General features: G+C 47.7%; 1 protein-coding gene across 1 annotated transcript in view; it reads right to left on the bottom strand.

Annotated features, from left to right (window-relative positions):
- Positions 1-6069: 6069 nt before the first annotated feature.
- Positions 6070-23150, bottom strand: part of Ret (ret proto-oncogene) — a 40193-nt gene continuing 23112 nt past the window's right edge. The window contains exons 12-20 of the mRNA XM_021652720.2: positions 22201-22348; positions 20442-20549; positions 19345-19559; positions 19125-19247; positions 17260-17330; positions 16572-16709; positions 14721-14820; positions 9605-9752; positions 6070-8281 (exon numbers count right to left, since the gene is read on the bottom strand). Of these exons, the coding sequence (XP_021508395.1) occupies positions 8124-8281; positions 9605-9752; positions 14721-14820; positions 16572-16709; positions 17260-17330; positions 19125-19247; positions 19345-19559; positions 20442-20549; positions 22201-22348 (1209 nt within the window). The 3' untranslated portion in view covers positions 6070-8123. The remainder of the gene's footprint in view (positions 8282-9604; positions 9753-14720; positions 14821-16571; positions 16710-17259; positions 17331-19124; positions 19248-19344; positions 19560-20441; positions 20550-22200; positions 22349-23150) is intronic.

The following is a 23150-nucleotide window of genomic DNA, read 5'->3' on the forward strand; positions in this document are numbered from 1 at the left end:
TAGACTCACACGTGGCTAATCTTCACAGAAGTGCTTAATGGGACAAACTCGCAGAGAGCTGACTAGTGGGAGGCTACCGATACAGCCAGCATGCCTTCTGCTCAAAGAAGGTCGGCACTAAACACTGCAGAGAGTCTTGGCTGTTTTTATTTTAAACAGTTCCGTTTGCTGCATGTAAAATACTGGGAAAGGAAAAGACTGGCCTCTTCAGGAAAGCACAGACTAGCAGGGTCTGTCTGGATGAGCTCTTTATCAGAACTACCTACGTCTACAGTCGCTCAGAAATGACAAGAGTGAGATCTAAGAGTTGGCAAGACTGGCTATTCAGTAGGCAAGACTGTCTTCGAAGCACGTGGCCCAGACTCTTAAAGTTTTCAGGGTTTCCATTAGGGTAGTAGAGGAGAATATGTGGGTAAAAGAGATTTCAACAACTGGTCGCTGATAAAGTCGGTTGTGATCAGGGACAAACCTTCTCCTCTGGGATGCTGCTTCTGTAGGATGCACCTCATAATCACCTCAGCCATCCATCTACTCTAATGCATCCACAAATGACAACAAAACATGAGTTAGCTGCCTACTGCCGGCCAGCCATAGTCCTAAAAATATGAGCGTAAAGATGCAACAGAATTCTCTCCTAGGAGACCTGGAGCATGGGAACCTCTAGCAAATGGTAAAAGTGCACAGTACTGCTAAATTTCCAAAATAAAACAAAAGTTCTCCCAGGTACTAACAAATATAAATGGCATCTCTCTGAAATGTTAGAGGACCACGATGCCAGATTAGCAGCTTTGGAACTCCTAGTTCAAGCCCGCATCTACTGTATGCCCCCACTATACCGGACATTTCATTAACGGTCACTGAGAAGTACCCAGGAGCCAGGTGTGGTGTCTTCCCGTAGTCCTAGCACATAGGAGACTGAGGCAGAAGAATCATAATTTTTGAGGCCTGCATCTATATAGTAAGTTCCAGGATACATGCTGAGACCTCATCACAAACAAAATATAGTTCAGAGGTAGGGGCCTTTGGAATGTGCCCTCTAGGCTCATGCCCAGCCATGAAAATGCTTAGGCTTAGATTTTTCTTATGGAGACTTTTTAAATTGGATGAAAACTCTGCTAGAATGAGACCTCCTCTGCAGTTCCTGGCGCATCAGTATCAAGCACAGGGTCAAACTGAACTTGTGAATGGATGGATTCTGGTAAAGTCTCTAAAAAGAGAAAGAAGTGTCCCCATTAACCAAATTCAAAACCACCTCACTTTTTAGCACACTGAGATCCAGGATCGATCCATCCCCACCCACTGCAGGCATTTTCTTTTTTCCTTCTTTGCCAGCCCCACAGGTGCCCGGCTTCTGTCTCCCTTGTGTTTGCTGTCCTCCCTTTATCTTCCTTTCTACCTGATCACACTTCGGGCAGAACCACATACCCACTTTCTGTGTGGTGCACAAACTGGGAGGGGGCGTGTCCCCCAGCCCTTCATCTGAACCTTTGAATCCTTCCCAAATTTATAGTTAGGTTCTTCAGTTTCCAGAGAGAAAAATGAAAGCGCAGAGAGAAAAGGCTGAAGCTATTCCAGGTTGTGATGCTTACCTTTAATCAACTTGACACAAACAGAACCTCAGTTGAAGAATTGCATCACCACTGGCCTGTGGGCAAAGCTGTGGGGGCATTTTATTGAATGATCACTGATGTGGGAATGCCCAGTCCGCTGTGGGTAGGCACCACCCCTGGACAAATACTTTTGAAGTGTATAAGAAAGTTAAGTTGAGGAAGAATGGAAAAATGAGCAAATAAGCAGCTTTCAGTTTGGCCTCAGTTTCAGTTCCTGAGTCCAGGTTCCTATATGAGTTACATCTCTGACTTCCCGTTAGTGATGGTCTTTGATGTGGAAGTGAGAGTCAAACCGACGCTTTCTTCTCCATCTGGATTTTGGTCAGTCAGCGTTTTATCACAGCAAGAGAAAGGAACCACTATTCAGGTGTTACGTAACAATTTTCGTCAAGATAAAACTTTCCATCTTGGAGCCAGGCTCCTTAAGACACAGGATGTTTTAAACATTCTGCAAGGCATCTAGTTAAACTTAGGAAACAACGAAAGAACATCAGGAAGTCCCTGAAACTGACCAGATACACTGCCTACTACTCTAAGCAAATGTAATCAGCCAGGATTGTTGAAAGACACTGTCAGGCGATCTAAGATGCCTGGAAGAGGCCACCTGAGCTATCTAAAAGAGATCATCTCCAATATTCTGATCTGCCTTCAGGTTGTGCAGTGAGCTCCTGTTTTCACAAGCTGTCACCCATGTTGGGATAGGCTTCTGATGATGCAGTTAACATTGAGTCAGTTTTGATCCTCTAAGTAACTCCAATAAAATTTGTTGGTTTTCCAAATTGGACTTTGGTGGTATCTTTACTACTTTCATCTGTTGTTAGTTCCCTATCTGGAGTGAGTAGACATTTGCTCAGGTCTCCCCAGGAGGAATGCTACACAATACCATGATAGGATTGGCTCCTTCCCTTAGGATAATTTCCTCCCAATCACAATTTCTTCTAAGACTTACACACACACATAGATACACATACGCATGCACTCACTGGCTTACTGCTTGGAGGTTTAGTCCATTATCATCATGGCGGGAAGCATGGTGCATCGCAGGCAGGCATGACGCTGGAGAGGTAGCTGAGAGGTCTACATTTGGATCAGTAGGCAGCAGGAAGAGACTGACACACTGGGCCTGGCTTGAGCATTTGAGACCTCAAACCCACCCCCGGTAACACTCTTCTTCCAACAAGGCCACACCTACTCTGATAAGGCCACCCCTCCAATAATGCCACTCCCAAAAGGCCTACTGACATGTCAAAGTCATTTTCATTCAAACCACCACATTCCACTCCCTGCCAATCATAGGCTTGTAGTCGTATCATAATGCAAAATGCATTAGTCCAACTTTAAAAGTCCCCATAGTCTATTGCAGTCTCAAACTTGTTTAAAAGTCCCAAGTCTCTTCAGAGACTCATGGCAATCTCTTAACTATAGTCCCTATAAAATCAAAATAAAAAATAGAGCACATACTCCCAACATACAATAGCACAATATACATTACCTTTTCAAAAGGGAGGAAAAAGAGCTTAGTGAGGAAATACTGGACCAAAGCAAGACTGAAAACCAGCTGGACAAACTCCCACCTCTGCATCTCCATGTCTCAGTATCCATCTCTATGATGGCAAAGCACTCTTCGGATCTCCAGCTCCTTTCGGCTTAGCTGACTACAACATATTTCTTTCTCTTGAGCTAGTTCCACTCCTTGTTAGCAGTCCTCATTGGCAGGTATCCTCTGCTCTGACATTTCCAACATCTTGGGATCTTCAAAGCAATCCTGACTTCACTGTCCCAGCTTAACACAATGGCCTCTCTGGGCTTCCATGCAGGGACACCTGTGACAGATTCCTGGCCTCAGTGTCTTTCCTTAATTGGGGAGGGAGATTTTATAACCCCTTTCTTGTATCCTTGACTCTAAATCCAGAACCATGCGGCTGAAGCTGCCAAGTTCTATTGTTTGCTAAGGCAGGAACATAGCCTCCCTGTTCAAACATATTTTCACTGGCTTTCTGTTTCCTGTGGTTTCCTTCACTGCCTAAGGAAATGGTTTTCCTGAAACTTGCTCTAGAGACCAGGCTGGCCTTGAACTCAAAGATCCAAGAGCCTCTGCCTTCCAAGTGCTAGAATTAAAGGTGTTCACCCAGGCCCTAAGCTTTTCTTTAATTCGTTTTCATTTCTCTTTAATTTCTTTTCACAAGTTGGAAGTTTACTGGGTGGAGTCTTGCTCTGAGGTCACCACTCCCTTTATTCCACTTAGCGTCACACTTTTCTTTCATCTGTCTACACTTTCTGGTGCCCCCTTTCTCCTCACACTGTACATTTCAGATTTTTTTCCTTGCTCAACTTGCTCTTATTTGGTATAAATCTGCATAAGGCTGGCCACGAATAACCGCAGGACACAGTCAACACGAGGCTGTTTTGAAGTCTCCTCTGAAAATTGCAGTTAATCCAAAACTCTTCAATTTAGCCTCGGCAGTCTTTTTTGAGATGGAAAAAAAGTAGCCACATTCTTCACCAAAATATCACAAGAACAATCTCTAGGCCACATACTAATATTCTTCTCCTCTGGAACCTCGTGAGGAAGGCCTCCACAGTTCAAATTACCCTAGGCACCACTGTCTTCTATGCTCCTACTAGGATGGCCCATTAAGGCCCGTTTAAAATGTCCAACCACTTTTCTAGTTCAAAGTGCCGAAGTGTTCCATAGTTCTCTGAACAAAAACAAGATCTAGCCTATCATAGTAATACCCCACTTCTGGTACCAAATTCTGTCTTAGTTATGGATTCTATTGCTATTAAAGGATGCTATAACTACAACAAACCTTTTTCTTTCTTTTTTCTTTTTTTCTTTTTCTGAGACAAGTGAGGTCATAGTGGTTAGACTGGTCTCAGGCTGTGGGCCCCCTCCTTACTCCATTCCTTGCAATGTCACCCCAGCAAGATGTGCCCCCGTCAAGTCTCCCAACGCCTGCGCTTCTGCTGAGAGGTCTCACTGGCCAGGTCTTGTAACTTGACATGTCCTCACAGATGCAAAAACATCTTGTCCTGTCACTTGCTATAACACACCATGCCATCCTAAGATAGATTGTAATTTATTTTTAAATGTTCCCCATATTTGTTTCGGCCAACACTGGAAGTTTATCCTCAAGGGGGTCCCTGGCCTTGCTACAGGGCATGACAATGTGCCCAACTAATCATTCTGTATACACAAAATGTGGCTTCTCATCTTACCCAGGATGTTCCTCACTGTGACTCCTAGCACCCCAGTCAAGTGGGAAATCTTAAGAAACTTAGGTTGCTGCAATCACACACCACTTTCTGAGTGGGCTGGGGCAGAGGCCAGGATGGCCAATCTGCACACTGGAGAGTGGGGCCCCAAAATCCCTGCTCCTCACGTACTGCCTCTCAGTTTACTGTTCATAGTCACAGAGGTAGAGAGGTCCGAAGCCTTTCCAACCAGCCCAGGCAAAGCTGAATATGCTATGCGGGCTTGCAGGAGAGAGGTGGCCCTCCATTCTGCCCAAAGGGAAATGCTTTCTTTCTACAGTAGGAAATACACTTCCCCTTTAATTCTTTTACACATGGAACATTTATCTAGGACCTGTTCTCTGATGTGTTCACCTAGTTCTCCACCCAAATAAGCTGGCCACGTGGGAGGACTCGAGAGGAAGGCATGCTGTTGGAAAGACACCAGCTGTTTCCAACCTACTAATGTCAAACACCTCCCCAAGGCACCCCTGAAGCTTTAGCACTTTCTTTCCAGCTTCTGTGGCTCAGACCGGAGTAGGAGAAAACAAACGCTGGCAGAACGGCCTGGGGTTTGGCCATGAAGGGTGAGGCAGTTGCCGGCTTACACGTGCAAAGTCTGCGAGTACACACGTGCAAGCACTGGAAAGGACTCAGGCTCCTAGCACTGGGCACTCAACACGGTCACAGACCACACACTGGCCCTAGCAACTAGTCCAGTTTGCCACTGGGTGGCTTGAGCTCCTGGGATCCCAAACACCAAGGCCAAAACAAACGCTTCAAGTAGTTGGTACGCGCAGCTCTGTGAGTGGCCGAGAATGTTTGATCTATGAGGATTTAAAAACTTTAATAACCCGGAGATTATTACTGTGGTTTCCGGAAATTAAGAACAGAGAGTGCCAGAGGACAACGAATTTCGACACTGGCCACTGCTTTGCTCTAAGGAAGGTCACCTGCAGGGAGGAAATCCCTGACTACACGGAGGAAATCCTAGAATCACAGGGTTAGGTCACTTACCACTTGATGTAAGACACATCAGTAACACCACCAAGAGCCATCCGTCCTTCATCTCTACTGCTCTCCCGTGATTACCACAACAGATTTCCGGTGACATTTTATTTACGTATAGACACATTTCGAAGTCATCAACCTGTTTTTTTTTTTTTTTTTTTTGCAACCAGGAGGAGGCAAGAATTTGACACATTTTTTGATTCATCATTTTATTTACACAACTGCAATTATTTCCTTAGTCACCTTGATTACAAAAAAACAAATCAACACAGTATGGTTTAATCCTTTCTTAAATGGATCTTACAAACTTTAATGGTTGACAGATTGCGACTTAATAGTAATATTCATTACGTGGTAATTTCTGCATATATGTAGATGAGGAATCTGTCTTGACAGTGCTGACAAGTATGGGTACTCTGACAAGTATGGGTACTGTTATATCGCAAGAACAGACTGACAAGTGGTTACTAATTATGTGTTAATTCCCCACAGATGGGCTAGCTATTCAGACTCTCCAGCTCTTCGGAGCTAGCCTGCTGTAGCAATTCACTTATAATGTAGGCATGTTGAATGATCTGAGTTTACCCTTACTTTTGCATTTAAGAAAACTATCATTCAGCACATCTGAAAAACAAAAAGGGTCCCATGACCAGAGATATTTATATTTAAAAAAAACTTATCACAGTGTATCTGGAAAAAAAATGGCCTAAACTAAAGCCATAAGTATATGCCTAAATAAGCATTTTTCATCTTTCTGTCTCGTCTGGCTGTGTGTGTACACAAATATTACACAGACTCCATAAGGCTCTATCTGGTAATACTTATCAGAGCATTCTCACCCACATAAATAGTCACAATTTTACTGTGTTCGTGAAATGCCCATAAAATATATTTTGCTACATCTATTTAAAAGTCCTATCACAGTGCTTTAAGTCTGGAGACCAGGCAGTGTTTTGGTAATGTGACCTCTTCCTGGGAAGTGACAGTCCAGAGACAGCCAAAGAGCTGCCAAGACTGCTAAGAGCCATCTTGCTAGAGCCTTGGAGGAGTGTGGGGTGTCTGTGGCTGCAAACCATCAGTACAGAAAAGACAGGAACCTCACGTGAGTCATGGACAGAACGGAAGAAACCAAAACACGTGCCATAGCAGCATCAACGACGAACAGGAAGAGCTGATCCATGTGCCTTTCACACGAGCTCTATAAGAGCCAAAACTGTTCTCTCACCTCAGTCGTTACCAGGGCAGCTTCTAACACAACTAGCTAAACTGTCCTTCCCTTTGGGCGTGAGTTACCAGTTAAAAGGAAGATAGACCCACCTGTCCCCAGCGCAGAGGAGGGGTGCACTCTTTGTGGGGGCCAGCATTGGTGGCTCAAGGCCTCTAAGTGTCAGCAACTCTGGGCCCAAAGGCCACGTCACTCCAAACGTCCCCCTTCTTCATCCTGTTCTGGTCAGCGGGTAGTGGTCACTCGGCGTTGAACGTGTGAGATTAACGCAGAGGGCTCAACAGGGAAGATGCATCTTGTGGGGCCCCGTCTTTCCAGCTGCCTCACACTTAGCGAGGGCAACGCCAAATTCTCTCCATTGTGCTAAATCTAAGAGCCGTTTAACCAGGACAGAAACGAAACATTTCTCTAAGAAAAGGCTGTATGGTTTAAAACAAAACAAAACAAAACAAAACAAAAATCTGTATTGAGGGTGTCATATGCTGAGCTGAGGCCCATCTTTAGGCTCCTTTCTCCCCTCCAGCCCTGGTGGGCTTTGGATGCAACTACCCAAGCCCTTACTGGGCTCTCATACTAAACAAGGACAGGTCATTCTGGCCAGGTTTTTCAACTTACGTTGTTTGTATGTGTGCTTCATGTTGAGACCCTTTTTGTGTGTGGTAGGCTTTTTTTTTTTTTTTATATCAACCAGAAAAAATCAAACAGTCAGATACAATTTCTCATACAAGTTGTGAATGGCAGACTCCACACATGTGAACACAGAGACCAAAGGAGGTGCTACCCAATTAAGGGGAATAGGAATCTACCCAGAAGACTCGGAGCACCCACCTTGTGGAGGAGCGCTAGAAGAAAGGACCACCAGGAGGAAGGGAGCTACTGGAAGTAAAACCACTTTGGAAGCCACTGAAACAAACTACATTGATCAAGTCTACCCCCTGGGGCTGGTCTTGGCCAGTGTGATGTGCGCCAAGGGGCCGGTGGGCTTGTTGCTCTTGGTGTGTTTCTTCCCCCCTTGGGAGTCCATTACCGTTCACAAAGAAATGTTAACTATCAAATGTGTCCATTAATTTTGCCGCTGAGGGTGAAACCATCCAGTTAGCATATACACTATCATTTGCATATCTTGGAAACCCAGTGCTAGTGCCATCGGCTCTCGTGAGTGGTACAGGACTCTCTCCAGGCCAGTTCGGGTCTGACATGCCTAAAAATGAAAACAGATAATTTGTTCTGCACTGAAGAACTCAAACTTCATGTGCAGACAGTAAGGCCTTGGCAAAACTCCCTTTGACGGTTAAACCAACTTGCACTCCTCTGGGCCAATTACGTTAATGGTTTTTTTTTTTTTGCATCCCAGGTTTCCAAAACACTGCTCTGCTTTGGGCAGTTACCACTTGCTCCTGGTAAAGGCAATTTAGCAGACACTCCCAATCTCAACGTCTGTGACTTTATAGAGTCTCAAATCTGAAACAGATCTGGTCACCCGCTTAACTTTGTTTTCCTAGGGCAGTGTAAAGCATCAGGAAACGGCTGGCCTACAGGCTTCTCTAAGGTAGAGAGGCTACTGATCTGTCATCCCAGCTAAAGCGGAGGAGGAAGGCTTCCTTTCCCACAGAGGGCACACAGGCCGCCCTGCAGCACTGTTGGTACTACACCCAAAGCCAGTGAGGACCTGTGACCTCAGGAAGCATGCACAAAAGCACCTACCTGAGCTTGAAAGTGCTCGGGATTCCCAAGACTTCAAAAAAAAAAAGGATCAATGATGAAGTTAGGAAGCGGAAAAAATTTCAAGTATTTAATCCAAGACAAAGAAGGAGTTTTGGCAAGAACCGTATTTACTGTCCATTGCAAGGCCACAGCACCACAGACTATGTTCTTTCAGAAAGCATTGGCTCAGTGTTTAGCACTGGCTTCGTAAGTGACAACATCGTTAATGGGGGGGGGGGGGTAGGGCGCAAAGGATGTGAAAGCAACAGTCTGGTGTCTGCCCAGGGCCCACATGGTCTTCCTGCTGCCCCACACTGCACGGCGGTGGACAAGTAGCTGGAAGCGGAAATTTGGCAGGCTTTGGCGAGGCACACACCAGCCTAGGAGCGGCCTGAATGTGCCCTAGCTAGGTTTTCACTGCATACTGGGATGCCAGCTTCCCTTTGCTAAATTTAATCTCCCCCCCCCACTATCCTCCCCCGTCAGGCAAATTTAACTAAGTAACGAAGTCAAAAGTACTGTTGAGTTGCTTCCCAATGTCCCCTGAGAATTCTGCTATCATCCGCTTCTCCTGTGTCATCTTTAGTTGCTGGGCCGCGTGGTAATGACACTTATTTTCACATCCTTTTAGAAAGACATAGCTGCAAAATGCCTGAATGTAAACTGGATGCCAAGTTAGATATTTACAAAGAAAGGGGTTCAGAATAGGCTTTGGTTTCGTTGGGGTCAGACAACACTCTTAGAAAGCATTACAGAGAGTTGGGATGGTGCAGAGAGGACAGCGTTGCTTAGAATCTAGTAAATGCATGTGAAATTCTACCATAGAGTTTGTTTTCAATCCATGTGGAAGGGAGGGAGCGCGGGAGGGGAGCAGTGTTACAGTCCACCAGGGGCGTCTCCTCCTCCGAGAGGCCGTCATCATAGAGCAGTGAGTCGGAAGGAGTGGATGCAGCCAGGTCCAAGTAGTCCTACAAGAGAGAGAGAGAGAGAGAGGTGGCCAATCACCTTTGACCCTGGGCCACTCCTAGACATTCTCACGGCCCCTTAATGCTCAGGGGGCAGAGGTTTTGGCTGTATTCCTACCCTGCCCTGTCTCTCGGCGTCTCTGTAAGGCCACAGGCCTCCATCCAGGAGGATGGCACTGGGGCTTCTTAATCCAGCCAGGAGCAGAGTGCTGGGGAGTTGGCTTCTTTGTGTATTCTTCGGCCTTGGCCACACTACTCTTGCTGAAGTACGGTGTGCCGAGGTTCAGCCCAACGGCTGCTTTCCAGCTTCCCTCCCAGGACCTCTCGCTGTCCTCAGAGGACGCCAGGGCACAGATACGGCTTTCAGCTCGCCGCGCACAAGAAATGGCGGGTGCCCGCTACCTAAGCTACTCCACGTAACTACGGAGCCAGCGCCAGTGGTGTCCTAGCTGGTTCTCATCACTGCCAATTTGGCACCTGTTGTCACTTCCTCTCAGGACAGCAGCCCTGCGCCACAGATCTCTCAAGAAACAACAAAACTGTGTCAGTGCATTCAAGGCTATTCCCCACTTTCTCTTCTGACAGACTCGGTTATCAATGTTACGTTGAGGGTCTTCGGTATGTTTGGAGCGGAGTTTCGTGCAGGGTGATGAAGCACGGATTTGTCTGGATTCCTCTACACGCAGCCATCCAGCTTGACCAGCACCGTGTGTTGAAGTTTCTGTCTCTTTTAAGTGAACTTCTGGATTCTTCCCCGAAAATTAGGTGTCCGTAGGTGTGTGGATTTATGTCGGCTCTTCAGTTTGATTCTACTGATCAACAGGTCCATTTTTGTGCTAATACCGCACTGTAATTTTGTAGTACAACTTGAAATAGGGGATTGTGATACCTCTCTCAGTTCTTTTATTGACCTGGATTGCTTCACTCTTTTTATTTATTTGTGTGTGTTTCATACGAAGCCAAAAATTGTCTTTTCAAGATCATGAAGAACTGTGCTGTTATTCTGATGGGTACCACATTGAATCTGTAGATTGCTTTTGGTAGGATGGCCATTTTTACTATATTAATTTTCTTCAACATTTTCTTTATTGTACCCATTTTTTACTGCTTGGCTAGAGTTACCCCGAAAGGTTTTATATTATTTGAGGCTATTGTGAAAGGTGTTATTTCCACGACTTCTTTCTTAGTCCATTTGTCATTTGTATGTAGGAGAACTACTGATTTTTTTGTGAATTAACTTTGCATCCAGCTACTTTGCTTCAAGTGTTGTAAGAGTTAGCAGTTTTAAGAGTTTTCTGGTGGTATTTTTTTCTTTTTTTTTTTGGTCACTTATGTATACTATCATACCATCTGCAAATAAAGATACTTTGAGCTGGGCATGGTGGCACCTGTAATCCCAGCACTCAGGCAGGCTGATCTCTGTGAGTTCAAGGCCAGCCTGATCTACAACGTGAGTCCAGGACAGCCAGGACTTTGAATGAACAAACAAACAAACAAATAAATAAATACTTTGGCTTCTTCCTTTCCCATCTGAATCCTTCTGGTCTCCTTCAGTTGTCTTATTGCTCCTTGCATACTATACTGAAAAGATATGGAGAGTTGATAATCTGATTATAGTGAAAATGCTTTTGAGTTTCTCTCTACTTCAGCTGATGCTGGCTATGGGCTTGCTGTAAACTTCCTTTCTTCTGTTGAGCTATGTCCCTACCCATAATCTCTCCAGGGCTTTTATCATGAAAAGGTGTTGAGGATTTTGTCAAAGGTCTTTTCTGCATCTAGTGAGTTGATCACGTGGCTTTTGTCTTTCAGTTTGTTTATATGGTGGGTTACATCTACCCGTTTACCCATGCTGAACCATCTCTGGATTTACGAGATGAACTTACTTGCCACGGTGGACGTTCTTTTTGGATTCAGTTTGCAAGTGTTTTAGTGAGAAATCCTGCACCTATGCTTAGAAGGGAAACTGGTCTGTGGTTCTGGCTCTTTGTTGAGTCTTTATCTGCGTTAGTTATCACGGTAACTGTGGCCTCATAAAATAAACTGGGAAATGCTCACTCTGTTTATATTTTGTAGAATTATTTGAGGAGTATTGGCATTAATTCTAGTAGAATTATGTGCTAATACCGTCTGGCCCTGGGCCTTTTTTTGGTTGGGAGACTTTTAATGACTGCTTCTATTTCACGAGGGGTCTCGGGTCTATTTAAGTCATTTATCTTATCTTGATGTAACTTCGGCATGTGGCACATATTGAGAAAATTATCCATTTATTTTAGATTTTCCAATTTGGTGGAGTATGTCATTACAATTCCTAGATTTCCCCGGTGTCTGTTGTTATGTTCCCCTTTTCATCTCTAATTTTGTTAACCTGGATATTCACTTTCTCTTTTGGACCCATTTAGAAAATACTTCCCTAACGCAGCACCATTAGCTCAGGCACCAAGACTGATAGATACTTAACAAAGGGGATGAAACCGAGAAGCTTCTGAAGAGCAAAGGACAATGTCACTCACAAAGTACCAGCCTACAAAATGGGAACAAGATTTTTACCAACTACACATCTGATAAAGTGCTAATACACAGCATATGTAAGATACTAAAAATACCCTGGATATCAAGAAACAACCCAATTAAGAAAGGGGGTACAGAGCTAGACAGAACATTTTCAGAAGATGAAAATTCAAATAGCTGAGGGAAATGTTCAGCACCCTGTAGTCCACAGTGAAATACAGATCAAAACTACTCTGAGATTTCATCTTACACCTGTCATAATGGCTAAGATCACAAACGACAGCTCATGCTGGTGAGGGTGTGGAATACGGGGAACTCGCCCTTCACTGACTGAAGTGCAAAGTTGTGGGAAGTTCCTCCGGAAGATGGGAACTGATCTACCTAAAGATCCAGCTAAACCACTCCTGGGCATGTACACAAAGAACTTTACTTCCTTCAACACAGACACCTGCTCAACCATGTTCGTGCTGCTCTACTCATAATAGCCAGAAATCGGAGACAACCCAAACGTCCTTCAATAGATGAATGGATGGGAAAAATAAGTGGTACATTTGCATAATAAAATATTCCTCAGCCATTAAAAAAACAACAACATGAAATTCTCAGCTAAATGGATTGAACTAGAAGAAAAACCATTCTGAATTAGGTAATCCAGACCCAGAAAGACAAATATGGCACACGTTTACTTCTATGTAGATGGTGGCTGTTAAGTCACTAATAACCAAGCTACAATCCACAGAAGCACAGATGTTAGGTATAGGGATTCTGGGGTGGGGACAGACAGGTCTCCCTAGGAAGGGGAAATAGAATGCTTATGGCTGGAACAAGAAGAAGGGGGAGGGGAAAAATACAGGGAGAGACAGCTAAAATTAAGAGCCACTAAAGGGGTAGTATAGAAACCTAACACAATAAAAGCTTCCTGTCTGTATCTATATGAAGGCAATTTAAAGGAAATTGCCAAATACTAAGGTACACAAGAGCTGCAACTGGACATCTTTTGTCACCAAACCAAGTTTCTACTACTGGGAATGGGTTACATTCAGAATATCCAGAACACATACAGAATATATATGTATATATATTCTGAAATATATTTATATAGAAATATATATATTCATAAATACATATATTTCCTGTTTTGTGTTGTTAATGGGACTCTTGAGTGTGTGAACAATTTTGTCTCTGTCTATAGCTGTTTCTTGTGCTTTTTCTTTGGCTCTTTTCCTTCTGACTTGGCTCCTGTCCTAGTCTGGCCTGTTTTTGTTCCATCTTATTACATTTTATTTCAGTTTATTATTATCCCTTAGATGCGGATTTGTTTTCTGATGAGAGACAGAAAGGAGGTAAGTCTGGATGGGAGGGGAGCTGGAGAGGAACTAACGGGGAGGAATACAGGGAGGGGAAAACATAATCAGAATATACTGTATGAAAAAAATCATTTTCAAGGAAAGAAAAGAAAACAACAAAACTGCTTTAAAAAAAATTGTATGTGTGAGACTGTGCACGTGTGAATGTGTGACACCTGATAACATCCTGCTCTGCCCCTCATTACCTTGGTCCCTTTCGACAGGGTCTGCCACCGCATTTATAGCTGGTTCTCAGCAAGTACCAGAAATCTGTTTTTGTCCTTGTCCTTCACAGCACTGGCCACACTTGGCCTTCTATACAGATGCTGGGATTTGAACTTGGGTCCTCACGATTGTACTAATGCTCTTACCAACTAAGCCATCTCTCCAACACAAACTGCTGCATTTTATCCCTGGGAGCCTAGATTGTGTGCTCTTTTGGAATCCGAAGGAATTCCAATCTGAAGGATGAAGACAAGGTTTCTATGGAGGTAGGTGTGACTGAGGACGGCTGTTTGGTCATGTTTACCTGTCTCCCTAGCATCCAGTGCAAACAGCTGCTCGTTAAATATTTGGTGAAGATTATTCAACCGTCTCACCAAGGCACAGAGGCCGGCTATTTTCAAGTGTTTTGTTTGGCTGACACTAGGCTCTGGGCATCTACGGGAGACAACATGAACTTCTTAAAATTCAGAAGACTCCTATTCCTGTAGGCCACATGTGCTAATGGCATGATGCCCTTGACGGGATGCTCACAATCGTGGTGCCAGGGTTCCAATCCTAGTCACTGCCCATCAGGTACCTCAGAGCTTATGCATTTAGGGCACGGGCTTCAATTCTACGTTCTGATACTCCATTCCAGTATGGTACAGGCTCTTCTTTGGTTCTGAAATATTCTCCAGTACTTGCCTGTGAAGAAGACCTCCTGCCTGAATACAAGCTAGAAACCAAGATGTCTCCATTATTGGAGGGCCCTAGAGGACTGACTGGCTTGGGGGAGGGCAGGTTTTCATCCTCTGCCTGCCCTGGGGAAAGCACAGCCATCCCCTCTGGCCTTGCAGTGGAAACACACACTCCCACTCCTAGGTGAGCCGTTGGCAGTGACTCGGGGACTCACTCTGCTCTTCACCATCATCTTCTCCAGCTCCTTGCTGATGTCAGCGAACACTGGCCTCTTGTCTGGCTCCTGCTTCCAGCACTGCAGCATCAGGCGGTACCTGGTCGGAAGCAAAGGCAGGTGGTGACGCCCTAGCAGGCCCGCCACACCCAGGGTGGCTCTACAGGCCGATGCCTCCTCTCTCTAGGTTGTTTCTAAACCATTTGCAACTCTGAGCCTCAGAGCTAGACTGAGGGGCAGGCTGCTGACATATTCTCTCCAGAGGGACTCACTGTTCATTCCTTAGACCAACAGGAGTTAACAGCGTTTAGGCTGTGCCCTTACTCTGGTGGCTGAGTAGGAAGTAAAGTCCTTAGAATGGGTGAAAAGGAGGAACTGACTGAAGGCTCTTAGGGGTGTAAACAAACACAGTGTCTGGTTATCACAACTTCCTGACTGAATGTGAGCAAAACGCAAGCCTGGTGCTGTAATCCAAGTCAAAAGTCCCTGACTGTAGCGGTCCTAGGCCCTAAGGTGGATCATGCTGTCAAAGTATTCATATTTATACCCACGGACCTGGGCTCTGCCTCGGTCAGAGAAGCTTCTTATCTGCAGTGGGTAGCGGTCAAAAGAGGCACGCATAACTGGTCAAAGTGCCAAGCTAAGAAACCGCACTCAGTTAGTGCTTGGCCCTAAACAGGGTACACTCGGACACAGACACAAACACACAATCCCCTCCCTCACCTCCCCGCTCAATGTCTACTCTCCCAACCAAGGTTCAGGGAACAGCACGGAAGAGGAGGCAGAATGAATGTAATGTCCAGAGAACAGGGAGCAGTGCTGTGCGGCCCTGTCTTCCGGTTACGACACGGCTGTCCCAGTCATGAAGTCACAGCAGCAGCTGTGCTTACCTGCCCGTGACGGGTAAGCGCAGGATGGCCAAAACTCTGGCACAGATAGGGTAGATGCCCTCTAGACCCCATCCCTGAGGGGCCACTGGATAGCTGCCCTCGCTACTGTCAGTGGATAGTTGCGGTGGGAGGGAGAATGATTCTCTTCAGAGGGTGTGGCCACTGGTAAAATGCCCACGTGCCATCGGATGCCCTAACACCCTAAATACGGGACACGAAATTGGGAGGGGAACAGGATGCAGGGGTGTTGGGGAGCTGGAGGTTGGAAACGGGGGTAGGTGTGACTAGATTCCGTTACGTACCTCTACGGAAAGCTCAAGAATTTAAAATCCAAGGTTATATGGCTACCAGTCTTATCTCCATCCAAAACTCTGCTTCCCCAGGAGCTGGGCGTGGCCGAGGCATCTGTAGCCGTGATATAGCTGTTATGCCGGGTGGCTGAGGGCCAGCCATGCTACTCAAGGAGTCATCTTCCCACACTGGCATGCCTAACCTTGCTCTCAGCTAGGTACTGATGGTGGCAGGGATGTACTGGGGTACCTGGTCCAATTATCCACCCCTTTCTCCCTCTCTCTTTTCACCTGGTCTCTGGACCATCTGATTAGCTATAGCTGTCTGGTGTAACGGCTTTGGGGCTCTGGCACTCTGGGCTGGGGCTGTGTCTGCCCCCATCTGCTGTACCTTATACCTCCTGAGCACATGTCCTCCCATACATCTTGAAGGAGGCCTTGGGCTCTTGCCAGTGTCATCAACTCAGAAGTTTCTAGGAAGCCCACCAGGCCCCTGGGCCAGCAAGCCCAGCATCTACCTCAAGCCTGTTGATGGCTATCTGGCCTCTGCCTTGTCAATCCCCATTACCCAGCTTGTTCAGGGTGGGTGGCGCCAGCCTTCTTGAGAATGAGAAGAGAACGGATGTCTGTTTTTATTCCCATCCAGGGCCCGGGGTATTAATCCCACTCACATTTCCGCGCTGCAATTGTCCGGCCTCTCCATCCTGTGGCCCGTCTTCAGAAGGTTGAAGAGCCGTTCAGGAGGAATTCCAGGGTAGGGGTTGCCTCCCAGGGTCACAATCTCCCACAGCAGTACCCCAAAGGACCACCTGTGGTGAGGACAGGAACCACTAAGCAGCTTTCTGGCCCCTGAAGCCTCCTTGGTGGACCCCAAAGGTCTACGTCCTTAACTATCACATCTCTTCATCTGTCTTGGAGCAAGTATGACTCCCATCTTTAAGAAGTTTGGGATATACTAGTCCACAAACTCATAGAAGGCTACCAGTAGCAGAGACCATGAGCCCACCTGTGGGCAGGTAAGTATCACGGGATGCCCTGAGTCATATCTCTTCCAGCACTCATGGAAGAGGAGCTGGTTGCTGGTCCTACCCAGAAGAGGATGGAGGTGTGGAAGGTAATGGGCAGGAAGCGGGCTACGGCTGCCCCATCCCTACCCCAATTCTCCACATTCCACTGGGCTGGCAGAACCGCTGCCTGGCCCCAGCCATTTGCTGAAAGAACAGCTGCTAACCTCTTAGCCTGGGCTCCCTCTGGATGACTAATATTGAAGACAGGTATTTGGAACCAGCAGTGTTCCCTGGCCAAGCTGAAGAGAAAGGCATCATGATCCAAATCACCCACCCCTGGACGGCCACTTACACATCACTTTGAGTGGTATAGATGTGATCAAAAAGGGACTCGATTGCCATCCATTTGACAGGAATCCGGCCCTAGAGGTGGTAGAAACAGGCATCAATACGGCTCTAAGCTCTGTAACCAAGGTAGTCAGCCATGCCCCTTTAGTCCCAGCTCTGGAGGGAACAGGGGGTACTATGTCTCAGGGACAGACCAACTGTGCACAATCTTGAAGAGGCCATAGCTCCAGCCAGAACCTTTGACTCTGTTGGTGTTTACTGGGAGTCAGGGTAACCACCCACAGCCACAGAGGACAACCTTTCACGTGCCACAGCCAAGAAGAAATCCACCTATGGTTGGGTTGCCAGGGCTCTGAGGCACCGTGGGTGGGGCAGACCAGTGCTCTCCAGTGCAGAACCAAGAACTTGCCCTGCAAGATAACTTTCTTTCCAGCATCCTAAGAACACATGCATGCAGGAAAACAACACCCATTTTCCATTCTTGTGGGCCATCATCAAGGCTCATCTGAGAAACCTCGGGGTGGGGGTAGGGGTGGGGGTGGAAGTGTCTGCATAGCAAAGCTGGATTTTCCTTCTCTGAGTTCTTCCAGAATCTCAGAATGAGTATCCCCTCCCCCACCCGGGAGCAGTGCTGGCTTCTGTTCTAGCAAATCCTTTCTAACAACAGAATGAACAGCTTGACTATGTCTTGTCCCTTATCTTCACCATTTGCGCCGGATAGCTCAATGAGATTTTCTTTCTTTTTTTTGAGACAGGATTTCTCTGTGTATCTCTGGCTATCCTGGTCTTGCTTTGTAGAGCAGGCTGGCCTAGAGTTCAGAGATCTGTCTGCCTCTACCTCCCAAGTGCTGAGATTAAAGGCGTGCACCACCACACCTGACAAGAACTTACCGTTTTTTTTTTTCAAAGCACACATTCACAGTTATTTCTATTTGCTTGAACGTGTTTCCTTGTGCTTATTCCCTTAGTGATGTGTGACTGTGCCCCTCAGAGTTCTGTCTGTGGAGCCTGCAGCCTGTGCCCTTGGAGGCTGTCAAAGCCCCTGAAAGCCACAGCTGTATACCTCAACTGTGACAGCAGGCCTCCCTGGAAGGTATGTGCACATATGCATGTGTGTGAGTGTGCCTGCACACAGGAAGCCTCGGTCACACCCTCTGCCTTGTGGCACAGCAAGCCCTTCCACTTCCTTTATGCAGTTCTGAGATCTGCTATTACCACAGCAACCCCGGAACAAACACACACACAGCACTCATAACCTGTGGCCACACAAAGGACCTCTAACCCTTACAGCAAAGCTGAAGCAGATGAAGCTGGGTGTGTGCTGCCTCCTCATCGGGACCCTGAGCACTCCCGTGAGCTTTTCCTGCCTATACTGTCACATGGGCGCTTCAGGAGAACAGAGGCCAGGTGACAAGGCAAGGCAGTTACCATGGGAACAGGCTGAGTCACAGTGAGTGAGTGAGTCACAGACGTCCGTGTATTGCTTGGACTTGGATCTCAGGACTCTTGAGGTGCATCTCTGGACCCAGTTTTACCCAACTCCCAGTGAGACTTGTAGGTAAAGCAACAAATCAAGGACCACCATGCTCCCCTCTACTCTACTTCACCCTCAGGTGCCAAAGAACAGTTACACAGCCAACAGTGGTCTTATTCTATAGAGCTGAGAGAAACTGTGGAGTCTTGTTCTACGGTGTTGGGAGGTCTTGGAAAGGGACTAAAAGCCCCAAGAAAGGCCCTCCAGGAAGATCATCTACAAGAGTCTGACTGGGGTCCCGGGGACCCAGAATGGGGACAGATTTCCACTTTCCAATCATTCTGTCAGCTCACTGCCCCTCCTGGAAACTCGCTAGCACACTGGTGACCAGGTACCTTGCTTTTCTTCACATACGAATCTTCTTCATAAACGTCTCGGGACAGCCCAAAGTCGGAAATCTTCATCTTCCGTCCTTCAGCCACCAAAATGTTCCTGGCAGCTAAGTCCCGATGGACTAGCTGTGGAAAGAAAAGCAGCAGGAACCCTCAGACCTGCCATGGTTAAGGCAGGGGCTGGGATGGGCACCAGGACCAGAGCAGTGTCTGTGGCTCTCACCTTCATCTCAGCCAAGTACTGCATACCCCTTGAGATCTGCCAGGCGAAGGAGATGAGGTCACCCATGGTCAGCACCCGTTCATCTGGGTGGTCCAGGGAACCGGAATTGCGGCTGCCTCCACTGCCCACGTAGCCAGGCCCAATCTTGCGGCTGTCACGGAGGAAACCCCGCAGGCAGCCGTACTTGGCATACTCCACAATGAGAAGAAGTGGCCCTGGGGACAGAGAGAGGCAGCCCTGGGCATGGGGTCAGGCCAGCCTGGGTAAGGGAGGTTGCAGGCTCTGTCACCCCAACGAGCAAGTGGACAGGCAGAGACCTGCTCTGGGCAAGCAGCAGTCAAGACTATGGATCAGGAAGCTATGGAAGGCCAACTCGCTCCTGGCCCACACTGGCCATGTGAACACCAATTCCCTTTTAGGTACAGGGAAGGCCTTCTCCTGAGTGAGCCAGTACTGTTCTCAGCCTTACCCTGTCATCTACCACACCCTACACTAGGACTTCACACCTCTTTCCATCCTTGACTCTGTAGTGGTCCTGTACGCCGGAGAGGGAAAACCAATGGAGGCAGGAAGGCCTGTGCAAATCTCATAGCCCAATATTGGCCCCAGACTAGCTTGGAACCAGTCCATCTCCCTCAACAACTCTTAGGGGCTACATTCAGGCCTATGTCTGAGAAAGGAGAGAGAGAGAGTGGAGAGAGGAGAGAAAGAGACTGACAGACAAACAGGTCTATCTCCCTTGTCCTTATCTGAGAAGGTGACAATGCTCCTTCCCTGCAGGGCTGGGTCTGGGGATTGTCTGTGGGTAACAGCATATTCGTTATTCTGTAGGTCCCCAGGAGGCACTGTTCTCATCCTCAGAGCTCCCTACCGTGGATGCTGATGCTAGCTACCGACCTGGGCTCATCAGGCCCGAGGAGTGCTCCCAACATCAATCTGCTCAGCTAGCAGACGCAGATATTCTTACTGTAAGAGTGGAAGCCTCTCCAGGAAGGAGAACTAAGCAGAGTGGGAAAAGGACAGCAGAGGGCCGAAGAGGGCTCCCGGCCTGGGGCGCTGGCACTTGCCCACCCACCCTATCCTCTGGCTAGCCTTACCGTCCTGGCTGCAGGCCCCATACAGCTTGATGACGTGTGGATGGTTGACTTGCTTCAGGAGGTTGAACTCAGAAAGCAGGTCTCGCAATTCACTCTGGGAGGCATTTTCTGAAACACAGCATGTGGAAATGGGGTTTGCCATTGCCCTTGGGATCCTGTGACCACACTGATTAAGGACCAGGCTGCCATCTTCCTCACAGACACACAGACACATGAAGGCCCTCAGCACCCAGCTAGTTAGGGCTCCTCACAGTCCTCGGTGTTGGCCAATGGTGGCTTCCTGCACCCCTGGGATAAGAGCCAACAGGCCAACTTCTACGTCTCCAGGGTCACTGTGTATATGGCAGCACGTCTCTTTAGCTGCTTGTGTTCAACAGGGAGAAACCTACAGAGACTCTCCATTCTTTTAGTCTTTCCGGAAAGAAAGAGATCCTGCCTCTGTCCCACACACCTGCTTAGAGAGACAGGTGCTGAGGAAGGTGAGCGCCCTACACGGGGCCCAGATCTCCCGTGCTACTATTTGTCCGACACCGGGTTAAGAGTCCTGTGGCCTCTCTTCTCCTTGTGTGCTTGGAGCTTGTGCTCAGTCACTGTGGGATCCTGCACGATGCACCAGAGGGCGGGCAGCATTAGCACGTTGCAGCACAGTGCACAGTAGGCTTGCACATTTCCCGAATGAGGCAGATCCCATACTGCTTTTGAATGCCTAACTGGCTCTGATAGACTGTGAAGATGACCGGATTTCAGCAGTCAAATGAACACACATCCTGAGGGCAGCCAGGGCTGGCTCTAGTTCTCACAGGTAGTTGAATACAAAGGTACACAAAGTATCAGACATGTAGCCAAGTACTTGTCCTGGTTCCTTAGCCAGCAGTGACACACTGTTGCCTCTGGTATTTAAATTTTTTCTCTCCTTTCCTTTTTCTTTTTTCTTTCTTTCTTGAGACGGAGTTTCTCTGTGTAGCCTTTGGCTGTCCTGGACTTGCTTTGTAGACCAGTCTGGCCTCAAACTCAGAGATCCAGGACCTGCCTCCACTGGTCCTGGCTGCCTCTGGTATTTACTGGCCTGGGATGAAGGCCATAGCCTTCATATAGCTGGGAGATAGGGTTGTAGGCCACAGGTGGGATATAGGCCTATGTAGACCAACAATCTGAAGGTTAAAGCTGGTGTGAGGGGCTGGTGAGGTACCAGCAGCACTCTCGACCGTAGTCCCTGGCCACAGCTCTAGAACTGAGCTATGCACCAGCCACACAGTCTGGCTGCCACAGGGCCCTCAGGTCACAAACATGACCCTAACGAGGGCTGCCCACCCAGGATAGCCACGGCCTCTGGCTAGAGTCACATGCCCTGTATAAGAAAGGTATGAATGCACATGAGAGCCAGACCCAGGACATAACTGGTCATGGGGACAGAGAAGGCTCAGGGATTGTTGGGATGGGGGACAATTTTTACTAGGACCCAGTGGCCTTCCAGATGAGAGAAATGAATTGGGATGCTGGCAACTATCAGTTCAATCCAACCCCAAAGGGCTTTGAAACTTTTTAAAACCCTGGGCTCTTTCCTGGCATGGTGCAGAAGTGGTACCCAGCATCTTCCACTAGGGCAAGACCCTCACTGTCCCTCTTCAGCAACACTGGCTGCATGTCTGGGGGTGGGGGTGCTCAGACTGCAGCTACCACAGAACAGCAATGAGGCTCTGCAGGGGAATCTCACGGAAGCAGGGCTGCAGCCACCCACACATGCAGCCCCTGGAGATACCTTTCAGCATTTTCACAGCCACTGTGGTGTATCCTGCCCGGCCTTTCAGACGGAAGGCTGTGGCCTTGACTACTTTTCCAAACTCGCCTTCTCCCAGCGTTTTGCCCAGAACCAAGTTCTTTCGTGGAAATTCCCACTTTGGATCCTCCTGTATTGGGGTAGAGACGGGTCATTAGCAGAGCAGGGAGAAAAGTGTGAGGGGTAAAGTTGACCAAGAAGGCAAGGCCATTAAATACTAACCCCTCACCTTGCGGTGGCAAGGGCCAGCATGCAGAGCTGGTCATCTCCCAAACCACACTGGCCATCTCACAGCTCACCCACTGGGAACACCACGGCCAGGACAGACAGGAGTCTCCAGGAAAAGGGCCTAGACTCAATTCTTGACTCACCCCGACCCCCGCTGCCACAAATAACCTGGGACCAGTTAGGCTCAAGTTCTTGCCCTCAAGGCCAGCTGGGGCCTGACTAGACAGCAGCCCAGATCCAAGTCTTCTATGACCCCCCCACACCCACGGACTCCTAAAGGACTAAATGGGCACCTGCAGCCCAGAATGCTTCTCAGCCCAGAATTCCCCCACAGTGGAAGCATTCAGAGCAACCTCCCTGTGTGGCTGCCTGCTAAAGAGAGGCACCTCTGACTCCCGGGGAAACGCTCACCTCGAGTGTGAGGCAGATGCCCCTCTCGTGGCCTGTCCTGTGCACCCCACTTTGTTATACCCTACCTCTGGCTGGCACCTTGCCCTCCCGGCATCCCACTCAAACCCCTTGCACATATCAAGCCTCATCACGGCCATTCTGGGTAAATTCCTAGACTCCCGCCCGCCAAGTACAATCCTGTAAGGAGTCGACCCCGTGGCGCTAGCACCACACTGGGTGCCCATCACCCCATGTGTCCTTGAGTTTGACCTCACACCTCTGGTTACAAGGCTCTTTCGGGCTTCCTCAACCAC

This window comes from Meriones unguiculatus, chromosome 5 (assembly GCF_030254825.1).
Source record: "Meriones unguiculatus strain TT.TT164.6M chromosome 5, Bangor_MerUng_6.1, whole genome shotgun sequence".
Classification (NCBI taxonomy): Eukaryota; Metazoa; Chordata; class Mammalia; order Rodentia; family Muridae; genus Meriones; species Meriones unguiculatus.